The sequence below is a fragment of the Rhincodon typus genome, unplaced genomic scaffold (assembly GCF_021869965.1).
Source record: "Rhincodon typus isolate 14 unplaced genomic scaffold, sRhiTyp1.1 hic_rhity00002316, whole genome shotgun sequence".
Lineage (NCBI taxonomy): Eukaryota > Metazoa > Chordata > Chondrichthyes > Orectolobiformes > Rhincodontidae > Rhincodon > Rhincodon typus.
The window spans coordinates 11,315-25,000 of NW_025967954.1; the positions used below are offsets into that span (position 1 = coordinate 11,315).

The 13,686-nt window shown below is 41.4% G+C and overlaps 1 protein-coding gene across 2 annotated transcripts; it reads right to left on the minus strand.

Moving 5' to 3' along the window:
* Nucleotides 1-1,576: 1,576 nt before the first annotated feature.
* LOC125481486 (ubiquitin-like domain-containing CTD phosphatase 1) lies at nt 1,577-13,553 on the minus strand. 2 transcript variants are annotated; one of them, XM_048593090.1, is made up of 5 exons: nt 13,421-13,547; nt 13,183-13,215; nt 8,637-8,753; nt 6,257-6,384; nt 1,577-3,479 (listed from the first exon to the last, which is right to left on the minus strand). In XM_048593090.1, exons 1-5 carry the CDS (start codon nt 13,475-13,477, stop codon nt 3,452-3,454), a joined length of 363 nt encoding a protein of 120 aa, XP_048449047.1. In that variant the 5' UTR covers nt 13,478-13,547; the 3' UTR covers nt 1,577-3,451. The 2 variants fall into 2 exon arrangements, with proteins under 2 accessions (XP_048449047.1, XP_048449048.1); XM_048593091.1 differs by lacking the exon at nt 13,183-13,215 and having other exon boundaries at nt 13,421-13,553.
* Between the last annotated feature and the right edge of the window lie 133 nt (nt 13,554-13,686).

A 13,686-nucleotide genomic window follows, 5' to 3' on the forward strand; every position in this document is an offset into this window, starting at 1 on the left:
CTGCCTTTGCATCATATCCCCCGATACACTCAACAAATAATCTTTCAATCTCCGTGCTAAAAAGGTCCAAATGTTCAACAGTACCTGTAGCCTTACAAGGTGCAGACCGCAACCTGTTTTGAGAGAAGAGACTGTTTGCTTAATTGTATATTAAGCATTTAAAAAGAGCTATCAAAAACTGTTTTCAGGTTGTGAAGCCTTTAAAAGGTTAGAAAAGCAAAGAACATTTATATATACACACATTTATGTCTCTGCTCGCACTCCCACCCCAACACACTACTCTAGCATAAATCTGACATTAAATACTCAAACTGGTACATCATTGGCAAGACTAGCCCTTACTGTCTTGATGATGATGATGGTCACCTTGAATCTCTTCTTGTGGTTTAACACAACTGAACTAAACAAAATACAACTATTTTTGAGGTGGCAGGTCAGGGGAATTAAGGATCAACCACTTTTTTGGGTTAGACCAAATACGTGTCCTTTCCCAAGACAATACTGCACAAGTTCTGATGAAGTTCTTTTTCTGATGAAGGGTCGAGGCCCGAAACGTCAGCCTCTCTGCTCCTATGATGCTGCTTGGCCTGCTGTGTTCATCCAGCCCTGCACCTTGTTGTCTCGGATTCTCCAGCATCTGCAGTTCCTACTATCACTGCACAAGTTTAGTTTTCACAATGATCCAAAGGGTCATGGTCACTTTTACTAACATCAACTCTTTATTCACTGATTTTCCTAGACTTGATTCAAATTTCTCAATAGCCATACTGAGATTTGAACTCAAGTTCTCTGCACCATTAGACCAGTCATGGGATTTCTACTCTGCCATTACAAATTAAGTAAGAAAGTCAAATGGCTGTTAAGGCATCAATGAATTTGACACACGGTAAAACACCAAGTTGGCAACATTCTATTTTCAGTTAAAGTATTTGCAGGTTGCATGAGCATACACAGATAGACACATACCCACTTAATCATTCTAAACAACTCAACCTGACGCACTGGATAATCAGGTGAGAACTTTAATAGATTTACCCCTCCATATTCTCAGCCACACACAGCATAAACAGGAGATAATTCCTGAGAGTACAGCAGGTCACACAGCACCCAAGGAGCAGGGAAATCAATGTTTCAGGCCAAAACCCTTCATCCCGACGAAATGTCAACTTCTCTGCTCCTCAGATGCTGTCTGACCTGCTGTGCTTTTCCAGCTCCACATTTATTGACTCTAGCTTCCAGCATCTGCAGTCCTTACTAGGACTTTAAGGACTGCAGATAGTACCTGTAATATTTCTCGTACACTATGGCCCACTCCTTGCACTTCCTTTTACATTGTGTATGGTGGTGAAACATGCCTAAAACCCACTGTACAGATCATCACAGTATATTAAACACAGAGTTGCAGCCTTCAGCTTACAAGTTGAGTGAGTTGTTGCCTAAGTTTTAAGACATTTTTTCTGCACACATTACTAAAGTGTATCCATTTTATTGAAAACCCTGCTCTACACTTGGAATATATAGAAATTGTCCCTCTCCTTTAAATAATAAAGCAATTAAAGAACCACTTTGGACCAAAGAATGTCATCAGGTATTTTATTTAATATTTACACTTTCAATATTGCTCCACAGAAAATCACTTTTTTTTAAATACAGAATTCAACCTGGAATGTCTGTTTTCATTATTTAAAAGAATGAAAATAAACGCATCGCAGTAATGAATGAAAATTCACAACAGGAAGAAACCAACATTAGAATTCCAGGATGTTTCTGGCTGTTTGCAGCCAGGTTGAATTGTAAACAGAACAGTTTGACCTTCATTCAACTCCAGCAGGGGAGTCCCTTCTGATCTCCAGCACATGTCTTGTTATTTGCCTGATCCACATTGCGTAGGGAGAGGTGGTGTAAGAAGAATCTTGGCAGAAAGCACCACTGCATTCAGGTGCATGTGTTGCTTTGACCTGCATTTTCTACTGAGCAGAGAGATGGAAGGATGGCAACATAGAACTAAGACTCCAGAGTCCAAATCTCTTGATTTTAATCTTATTGGTTGTTCCCAATAGCTGCCACATACATTGGAATGTCTGGAAATAAGATGGTTTTCTTTCCTTGCCTTCAAAGGGGCCTGGGCCCTATGCAGACCACTCCCTTCAATACCTTTGGGCACATTTAGTCATTGGTATGCCATATTCTTGCTGCTAATTGCAGTTAATTGGTTAAAAAAAAAGTGCTGTAAAACTCAGCAATGGCTGGCATTTCTCACTACTGCATGCTTTTAGCATTTTTTTTTAAAACCTTCAGCTGCAAGAAACCACTTAGGATTAGAACATAAAGTTGCACCTCCATATAAAGTTAATTTGGCTACCTTTTGTTGTCTTTGTACTGTGTAAACAGGAATTTTCACCAGGGCCCCACTCCTGTGCTGCCCTTTTGCTGTGCAGAGTAATGATTACTGCTGCTCAACCATGTAAGGTGGCTAGGTAGAAATGAAAAGCCAGGCTGGTTTTTTTCCACTGATGGATCTCAAACACATACAAAGAAAAATGCTCAGAAAATGCAGCACTCTACCGGTCAGCAGTTGATTTGGAACAACACCAGCAGCATCCGAAGGAAGCAACATTGTCAAAGTAACAGTTTGTGGTGCAATGGTGCAGGAATCAACGAGCAGCGAGGGCGAAATGTGAGGAGATAAATTCTCCAGGTACAGACCGTAAAAAGGCACTATGGCCTCTAACCCATGTCCAGCTAGAAACACAGAGGGTCACTGGGACAGTCAATGTACTGAAACACCAAGCATATCCATACTGCTCAGCACTAGCTGAAAGGAGAATAAGAAATGGGGACTATGAAGTGGGGCAAGGGCCAAAAGCTGACAGCACATCTGTTACTGCTTATACACTGGAGCTCAATCCACTAATAGGCAAGCTTGAAACAGTCCCTCTGTTAAAACCCAGGTCAAATGGAATTTGTTCATGTAGGAATTCAAATGTTTTATGACGCATATAATCCAAACTCAGCATACAAGGAGAGTTCATTTGTCAAAAAGAAATAAGAACAACTTACTCTTGCATCAAATAACCTGCAATTAACTTACTTCTGGATTCAATCAATCAACCATATGATATAGCAAGGAAACTACACTGAGACAGGGGTATATGGTGATGCAGCATTTTCCTATGTATGCAAACAGTGTGCCAGGTTTTGCTGAAGCACATTGTCCTTTGTTCAATTCGCTAGTCCTGACTGAAGGATCAGCAGTGGAAACGACTGAAGTATAAAGAAAGTTGCAGGTAGCACGTCAGTTGATAAGTCCCTTTGGCATTGTGAGTTTTTCTTCGTTTTTGTTTTTGACTGTTGCAGTGCTCAGCACTTGTTCTGAGTTCAATCACAGTTAAAGTTTCTCATCTACTTCTGAAGAGTGCACAATCTAGGCAGAAAGATCCACTTGGGGCTCTCACTGTCCTTGCCTCTTAGAGAGATATCTGCAGATGGAAAAGACAGAATCATCAATCAAAATGTGTAATTGTGCAGTTGGCTGGAGAGCAACATTGATGGCATCAATATGCTGGGAGTTACCAGTGACCTGAAATTGAACTGAACCAGTTATGTAAATACTGTAGCTATAACAGCAGGTCAAAGGCTCGGAATCCTGTGTAAAGTTAATGACCTCCTGTCTCCCCAAAGCCTGTCTGCCATCTATAAGGCACAAAGTCAGGGATATGATGGAAAACTCTCCACGTGCCTGGATGAATGCAGCTCCAACAACTCTCAAGAAGCTTGTTAGCATCCAGGACAAAACAGCCCACTTGATTGGCACCAAGTACACTACTTTCAACACTCTCTCCCTTCACCACTGACAAACAATGGCAGCAGTATGCATCATCTACAAGATGAGCAGCAGCCCAAGGTTCCTCCAATAGGAACTTCCAAACTGCTACCTCTACCACGGAGAAAGATAAGAGAAACTGATACACAGGAACACATACTACATGTTCCCCTCCAAGGGATGCACTATCCTGACTTGAGACTATATAGCCAATACTTCATTTTTCACTGGCTGTTGATTCTGGAAGCCCCTTTCTAATAATGTGCTGCCACGCCCAAAGAACTGTAAAAGTTCAAGATGCCAGTTTGCCATCACCTTCTCTACATTAATTAAGGATGGGTGATAAATGCTGGCCTAACCAGTAATCCATGAACAAATATTTTTTTAAAAAATCAACAATCAGTAGAACTAATCTAGAGTTCCATGAATATAAAAATGTAGCCTCGGGATATATTCCAGTGTACATCACAACACAACTGAAGTCTCATTTCCTGCAGCAGGAATGTAACAATGATTTACATGTTTGTAAGGCTGAGTTTACCACAGTGGCAAGTAGCAATTTTGGCAATGGATCAACAGTTTAGAACCAAGTAGACCAAGGCTCACTTTCAACATTAACAATACTAACCATTGCAGTAACATTTCTCGACTTCAGTATAAAATTAATGCATAATAAATTAATGCAACGGCAGTGGAGGAAGTATAGACTGAAACCCAATGCATTTGAGATCATTTCAAGGGATATTAGCCCTCAGGAATGATTTGAAAAACCCAATGCCAAGGGCAATTCCTTCTGCTCTATCTCCACTGTGCCTCAGCCCAATTTATAAAAGAGCATTTCCTTGCCAAACCCCACTCCACCATATGCACTACCACATAATAACATACATTTTCGGTGTCCCCTTGAGATTTCTAATGAATGGGAATCAAGAGTCTGTTTTGGACTATACTGTGCTCCTGTGCACATGAACCCAAGGATGTGTGCTCAGCACCCCAACCACTGTACTCCCTGTACACCCACAACTGTGTTACCAAACTCTGAACAAATGCCATCTGCAAATTCGCCAATAACGCCACTGTACTAGCACGGATATCTAATAAAAAGTCACAATACAGAAGGGAGATAGAGGGCTTGGTGACATGGTGCAATGAGAACAACCTCTCTCTTAATGCTGGCAAAACTAAAGAACTGATCATTGACTTCAGAAAGAAAGGAGGACAACACTCTCTCTTCTACATCAATGGAACAGAGGTTGAGAGGGTGGAGAACATCAAGTCCCTCCAAATGACATAAGCCAACAACCTGTCCTGGACTTCCCATGTAGATGTGACAGTCAATAAGGCATAACAATGCCTCTTCTTCCTCAGGTGGCTCAGGAAATTTGGTACGTCTCTAAGGACCTTCACCAATTTCCACAAATGCACAATTGAAAGCATACTGTCCGGGTGCATAACGGCCTGGTATGGCAACTGCTCTGCTCAGGGCCATAAGAAACTACAGAAGGTGGTGTGCACAGCTCAAACCATCACGGAAGCCAACCTTCCATCCATGGACTCCATTTACACGGCTGCGGAAAGGCTGCCAACATCAAGGACTGATTGCACCCTAGTAATGACCTCCTACAACCTCTTCTGTCAGGCAGAAGATATAGCAGGTTCAGGAACAGTTTCTTTCCAGCCATATTACACTGATGAATGGACTCTGTAGCCTCAAATAATGCTGATCTTGCTTTTTGATCTGTACATCCTTACTTAGTATAATCTGCCTGTACTGCTCGTAAACAAAGCTTTTCACCGTACTTCAGTACGCCTGACAATAAATCGATCAATAAACATTGGGAATGTGTTGGAGATGGCCCTAATGTTTAAATCTATCAGCCACACAAGATGTTGATTCCATTATTCTCAGTCAGAAGTGAAAAACAGCACCATACTATATAGTCAGGAAGTCATCATCTGGCACTCTGATCTCTCAATAGCCCCACATTTCATCTTTAGATAGCGATCCAGTTTTCAGGTAATAAATTCCAAACCCTAACAATTTACTGAGCAAATATACAGCACCAATTACACCCAGAGACACTGCACAGAGGAATAATAACAGAAGTCTCAGGAATGGTGGCTGAAAACACTTTTGAAGATAGAGGTTTTGAGCATATTTTTAAAAGATGAGAAGTATGAACCCAATTGGCGGGTTTGAAGGCAGAGGCTCAGTAGAAGGGCAGAAGGCAGAAATAACAATGAAATAAACAGTAAATACCTCTTTCCACGGAACCATTTTGTGAAGTGGCAGAGTTGGAAGTCTGCTTTAAGTACATACACAAGTCGCCAAACCAGGAAAACATCTGCACCATTGATATTTTTTGTTGACAGTTGAATCATGGCCCTGGCTATTTTACAGCATACAAAGTCGGAGGCAGCAAATACCGTTACCTTTCCCAGTGTTTATGATTGAGGTCTGTGAAGTCATCTAGCTTGCCGATCTCCTTCAGGTACTGGGACAGTTTCAGCAGCTCCCTGTCTTTATCTCGGTTGAGATGAGCCTTCATGAAGGGTCTGATCTGGTAACAAAAAGGAATATGACACACATTACATTCAGACCTTGACATTTGGTGTCCACATCGAGCAATAAACCCCCACTGTTAAATGCAGATTTTCTGCTCTCTCAAAGTTCATGGTTGATCGGTACTAGCTGCCAGAAGATCAAAAGCCAATCAGAATAAAAGGACCCAGGTTCAACACAGTTGATCACATTCGGAACAGTAATTGGAACATTACAGGACTAAGGGTTCTAACTATTAATTACAACCAAATCTCTCCTACATTATATACACAGATGAGTCGAATTTGGATAGGAAGTGGTGATGCTCCGTGTTGCTATCCTTCTTAATCAATTGACCTGTTGTCCAGGTTCATGCACTAACAGTGAATTCTTGGACAAGATATCAAACCTCACAAGGTGCTGCACCCACCATCTGCAGCAAAGGAACATTAAACCAAAGCAAGTTAGCACAGAAAATGAACCAATCTTTTTCCCAAAGTATTTAGCACTCGGAGTTACACCACATGAATGGTAATTTGATCAACAGAAAGTTGAGTCTGCTTCACAGTAGCACATACTTCCTTAATACAGAACAAATTTTCAGCATTAGAAATCAAAACAATCTTGGTGTCATCACAGGGATCTGCACAATGTTTTAAAGGTAAGAGTTCAGAATACTGCAAATGGAGACAGAAAGGTACTGCGTTTGGCAGGGTAAGGACATTGGTGCATTTCGTCCTCAAAAATAAAAGCAAAGTTACGAAGGTGAATTAATTCTTCTATCTGGTATTTTTAATTAACGCATGGAGAAAAGGGGGTGGGGCAGGGCGGGGCAGAGCATGATGGCTCAGTGGTTAGCACTGCCGCCTCACAGCACCAGGGATCTGGGTTTGATTCCACCCTCAGGCGACTGTCTGTGTGAAGTTTGCATGTTCTCTCCGTGTCTGCGTGGGTTTCCTCCGGGTGCTCTGGTTTCCTCCCACAGTTCAAAGACGTGCAGGTTAAGTGGATTGGGCACGATAAATTGCCCATAGTTTCCAGGGATTAGCCATGGAAAATGCAGGGTTATAGGGATAATGAAGTGGGGTGGGTCTAGGTGGGATGATCTTCAAGGGTTGGTGTAGACTCTATGGGCCACATGGCCTGCTTCCACACTGTAGGGATTCGATGAAACATTTTTCTTTTTGAAAAAGAAAAGTTGCTTTATCCCAATTGAAATCTTTGGGAATTTATTTCTTTGTCAGCACAACAGATAACACATTCTAAAGAAAGTTAAAATACCATGGATGAAGGAGATCTGAAATAAACCCAAAGTGCCAGAACAACTCAATGGTTCTGGCAGCATCAGTGGAGTAAGAAACACAGTTAACATTTCAAGCCCAGTAAGACTCTTCTTCGGAACACAGAAGTTCTCAAGAACAGTCATGTTTGACTTGGGATCTTAACTGTTTCTTTCTTCACTAAAGTGGGCAGACCTATTGAGTAGTTCCAGCACTTTTTTTTTCACATTCTAAAAAATTAGTTCAGGCTTTTAGCAATTTTGACAATGTTTTAAAGATACGGTAAAAACACTGACAAAACTAGTATTTTTCTATCTGCACCACTGCAAATAAGATTGAAAGCAAGCACAGAGACTGCAAGTTCGAAACTGGTGGTTGGGAGTAGTGTGTAATAGCTGCCTCTGATCCATTCTCTCCTTAATCCCTGTGGGGAAGCACCTGCCATTCCTACACAATAGCTTACCTAGGATAGGAACGCAGCCTGTGAGGAGACAGTGACACAGAAACTCAGGCTATTCAAATGTGACAATTATTGGGTGAGTCTGGTTTGTTGAGTGGCAAGTGGAGAATAGCTAACACACCTCTTGTTTAAGTCCATTTGAAACAGGCTAAATAGACCAGCAGGACTTTTCCTGTCCATTATAAAATTATCCAGTGGTGTAGCAAACATGCCACACAAACTCCAACCAATATGCCAAGAGGAGTAATCTTTGAACTAATTGAATGTGATCATAATTGAATGTTTGCCCATTGCAAATTACAAAGTTTAACAAAAGCTTTCATCGTTACAAGCTCAAAAAGCATTGGTATTAAATCTACACACTCACATGTAGGTAGACGTAGGGTAACATCAATGGCTGTTGCATCAATTCAATATAATATTAATTACTATTAATTCTAACATTAATGGTGCCTGCAGGAAATGTAAATTCGTAACAGATAGTACACTGAATCCAGAGCTTATGCTGGAGCATGGAAGAACAGCCTTTACCTTTAGCCCATTTTGTGGATTCATCAGAAAGTTTCGACCAATGTCATCAAACATTATTGTATTCTTTCTGGTGTAGAACTCCGGAAATTTATCCCATATGACACCCAGTGGTTTAACCTGTGAACAGAACCTTGGTGAAATATCATCCAAAAACCATGGAACCATATTTGAATTTAGATCGTTGTGGAGGAAAAACAGGGGGAAAGCAATCTTAATCGATTCAGCCACTATACTTGGACTCCAAATATCAGTAGAAAGTAGCTTCCAGATCTATTGCGTTCATGTGGAACAACAGCCCAGCTTAAGAAAAGCTGAATAGTGGAACGAGTCTGGTTCCGTCTGGAGGTTTTGCCATCAGTTTGTAATCCCACAGCATAAAACTGCTAACAGTTCAGCATGAATTAGTAGTGACGCACAGAGAAGCTGCAGAATAGTTAGTGCCCAAAGTATAACTAAGTGCGACAAACGATGTAGAGTGGGTGCTAAAGCACTTTGTTTTAGTAAGCATTTCCTATGAAATATTGTAGAGATAGGTAAACTGTAAAATCCTTCACTCTTTTTGTTTTGTCCCCTCAACAGTGTAAAAGATCCTTACTCTGAATTTATTTTAGGCTCTATTCAACCAGCAAATACTTGCTCAAAAATGTACAAGGAACTTTTCTCTGCATATAACTTGGACTGTCCTTACCATTTCAGTACTGGCACTTTCCATCTGTCCTCACCATAAAGGATACAAGTAACATCCCAGAAGCAATAACAAATCAGGGAATAGAACTGAGGCAACTACTTGGAAAATCACAATTGCCAGAGTAGTGGTACAGAATAAATTGTTAGAACTGCAGGCTGACAAATGCCCAGATCCTGATGGACTTCACGCTTGGATCTTAAAAGCGACTTATGAGATAGTTGATGATTGTTTTTAATTTTCCAAAACATCCCTTCATAAGGAGATGGTCCTGTTACTCTGGAAGATAGTGAATGTATCTTTTATTCAAAAATGGGAGAGAGACAGAAAGTAGGAAAGTGCAGGGCAGCTAGTTTAACACCTAGCCTAAGGAAAACGTTCGAAGCCATCACTAAAGTTGTAACGGGGCATTTGGATAAACTAAAGGCAATCAGAGAGTCAACTTGGTTCTGTGATTGAGAAACCAGTGATGTACTGTTTGACTTCCAGATAGTATTTGATAAGGTGTCACATCAAAACTTATTACAGAAAACAAAAAGGGCAGCATACTGCCAGAAGATTGCCTAAAAGATGGAGAATAGGGGAAAAATTGGTCTTTTTCAAGCTAGCAAGATATAGCAAGTGGTGTGCCACAGGATCAGTGCTGGGCGTCAAATGCTTACAATTTGAGTAAACGACTTAGTTGAAGGGAAGGAAGGTATGGTTGCCACATTTGCTGACAAAACAAAGTAGGTTGTGAAGCGGACACAAGGAGGTTACAAAAAGATGCTGATAGTTAAGTTATTGATATTAAGTGACTGGGCAAAGACGGAGTATAAGATGGGAAACTGTGAAATTTCCATTTTGGCAGGAAGAATTTAAAAGAAGCATATTATCTAACGGTGAGAGATTGCAGGGGAATCTGGGTATCTTTTTGGATGAATTGCAAAAGGTCAGTATGCAGGTACAGCAAGTAATTAGGAAAGCTTGTAGAATGTTAACATCTATCATGACAGCAATTTAATACAAAAGTAAATTGGTGTTCCTTCAGTTTTACAGGGCACTGGTGAGACTCTTCGTGGAATACCGTGCACAGTATTGGCACTTGAAGGAATGGTTTAAATGCATTGGAGGCCGTTCAGCGATTTACTAGACTAATCCTATTTTATGAAGGAGGTTGGGTAAGTTAGACTTGTACCCATTTAGTAGATTAAGACTCAATATAATTTATACATATAAAATCCTGAGGAGTCTTCACAGGGTAGATGTGGAGAGGGCATCTCCTCTTAGGAGTCACTGTTTAAAAATCAGGTGTCACCTAATTAGAAATTAGGCAAAAAAAATCCTCTCAGACAGTCACAAATCATTGGAACTCTGCCACAGAAAGGCAGGGGAAACAGAGTCCTTGACTATTTTCAATGTTGAGGGAAAATCGATTCTTGTTAAGCAAGGGGTTGAAATATTATCAGGCTAGGCAAGAATGTGGATTCGAGGTTACATTCAGATCAGCCATGACGGTATTGAATGACGGAGCACACTTGATGGGGTGTATTGCATACTTTTGCTGCTTATTTATATGTTCATGTGTGTTAACTGGGATAACATGCACTTACTCCACAAAGTCAAGTGATGAAGAATAAGAACTAGAGTCAGTCTTCACAGACTTGCATAGAAAGTATTTATTGACAACAGTGCACATTACAAACAAGCAACTCTTAGACCAACAACCTCAGTGATTCACAACGCAAATTTGGGGAATAACACCTTATCTTCCAACTGGGCACCCTACAGCCCAGAGGACTCAACGTGGAGTTCTCTAATTTCAAATAACCTTTCCACCCATCCCCTGGCTCGCTTTCCAGCCTGCCTCCTCCCTTCCATTCCACCTACTGACCCTCCCTTTCAGCTACCAAATGGATTCATCCGTAAGACCACAAGACATGGGAGCTGAAATTAGGCCATTTAGCCCATCAAGTCTACTCTGCCATTCCATCATGGCTGGTAAGTTTCTCAACTCTATTCTCCCGCTTTCTCCCTGTAACCCTTGATCCCCTTGACAATCAAGAACCTACCCGTCTTCGTCTTAAATATACTCAATGACTTGGCCTCCACAGCCTCCTGTGGCAGTGAATTCCATAGATTCACCACTCTCTGGCTGAAGAAGTTTCTCCTTATCTCCATTCTAAAGGGTCTTCCCTTTACTCTAAGGCTGTGGCCTTGGGTCCTAGCCTCTCCTACCAATGGAAACATCTTCCCAACATCCGCTCTGTCCAGGCCATTCAGAATTCTGTAAGTTTCAATTAGATCCCTCCTCGTCCTTCTAAACTCCATTGAATATAGACTCAGAGTCCTCAAACATTCCTCATATGTTAAGCTTTTCATTCCTGAGACCATTCTTATGAACCCACTCCAGGTCCAGTACATCTTTCCTGAGATATGGGGCCCAAAGCTGCACACAATAGTCCAAATGTGGCCTGAGCAGAGCCTTCTAGAGCCTCAGAAGTACATCTGAATGTAAAATTAAGACTCTCAAAATAAATGCCAAAGTTGCATTTGCCTTCCTAACAACTGACTCAACCTGCAAGTTTACCTTGAGAGAATCCTCAACTAGAACTCCCAAGTCTCTTTGCACTTCAGACTTCTGAATTTTCTCCGCATTTAGAAAATAGTCCATGCTTCTAACCTTCTTACCAAAGTGCATGACCTCACACTTTCCCACGTTGTACTCTATCTGCCACTTCTTTGCCCACTCTCCTAACCTGTCCAAATCCTTCTGCAGCCTCCCCACATCCTCAATATTACCTTTCCCTCTACCTATCTTTGTATTGTCTGCAAACTTCACCAGAACGCCCTCAGTTCCTTCATTTACATCATTAATGTATAAAGCGAAAAGTTGTGGTCCCAACACTGACCCTTGTGGAACACTACTTGTCACCGGCTGCCCTCCTGAGAAGGACCCTTTTATCCCCCACTCTCTGCTTTCTGCCAGACAGCCAATCTTCTATCCATGCTAGCACCTTGCCTCTAACACCATGGGCCCTTATCTTACTCAGCAGCCTCCTGTGCGGCACCTTGTCAAAGGCCTTCTTGAAATCCAGGTAGATAACATCCATTGGCTATCCTTGATCTGACCTGCTCGTTACATCCTCAAAGAATTCTAACAGATTTGTCAGGCATAACCTCCTCTTGATGAAGCCATGCTGACTTTGTCCTATTTTACCATGCACTTCCAAGTATTCAGAAATCTCATCCTTCACAATGGACTCCAAAATCTTACTCACGACCAAAGTTAGGCTAATCGGCCTGTAATTTTCAGTCTTTTGCCTTGCTCCCTTTTTAAACGGGGGTGTCACATTAGTGGTTTTCCACTCCTGTGGGACCCTCCCTGACTTAGCGATTCCTGAAAGATCACCACTAACGCCTCCAATATCTCTTCAGCTATCTCCTTAAGAACTCTGGGGTGTAGTCCAACTGGTCCTGGTGATTTATCCACCTTCAGGCCATTCAGTTTTTCTAGCACCTACTCCTTGGCGATGGCAAACATACTCAGCTCTGCCTCCTGACCCATCCCTTCCATCGACCAACCGGGTCATACCTACTACCAGTGTCCACCTATCACCACCATTCTGCTACCACACCCCCACAATACCCGAAACACTTCCTTTTCCTTTCCTCCAGATGGTACCTGGCTTGCTGTGTTCTTCCAGCCTTCTGCTTGTCAACCTCATATTCACCCTGTTCCTACAGATAGGGGCACTGTCACAGAATCCTTACAACAGAGAACTAGCAAATTCCCAATAGTTGGCCACTACTTGCATTTAATTAGATATACAATTAACATTGCACAGAGGTTAAATGCAGACTAAAGTACACATCTCATACCTGACCTAGCTGTGCATAATAATGATGAGGTGCCTGAAACAGAAAGCATCAGATTCTTGAGCACCAACATCCGTTACCTCAATTAACAAAAAAAATCAGAAACGTTTTCCGAAATGAAGTCTTTAATTGGATGGAAATTACATTCCGGGTTCTGTAACTGGCTGGTAATTCCTTATCAGCACTTACACTGGGATGCAAAAGCAGCACTGATTATGTTAAAAGCTATTTTCACACATACCTCCACCACCCCTCTCTTAGGTGTATGCACCGTAATCATAGCTGCACTATCCAACATGAAGGTGATCTTATAGTTAGCATGCGTTGTAACTCCTAGTTCCTGAAAGAATGAGAGAAAAAACAAAGTTCAACTGAGAAAATTACAATAATGGAAAAATCACATAAAATACAACGTAAAAACTCAATTTTGGAGTACCAATGCACCACTCTTGGGATGCCTATTAAATTCCAGTACTTTGCAATTATTTTCCTATTTTACAGAAGTAA

What these genes read in the sequence shown, in the direction of transcription:
- LOC125481486 (XM_048593090.1), bottom strand. Translation starts at nt 13,477, where the DNA reads ATGTTGGATAGTGCAGCTATGATTACGGTGCATACACCTAAGAGAGGG. An exon ending in CTAAGAGAGGGGTGGTGGAG is followed by an intron (nt 13,216 to 13,420) that starts GTATGTGTGAAA and finishes TTTCTGTTTCAG; the next exon opens with GCACCTCATCATTATTATGC. An exon ending in AATCATAAACACTGGGAAAG is followed by an intron (nt 3,480 to 6,256) that starts GTAACGGTATTT and finishes TTCCATCTGCAG; the next exon opens with ATATCTCTCTAAGAGGCAAG.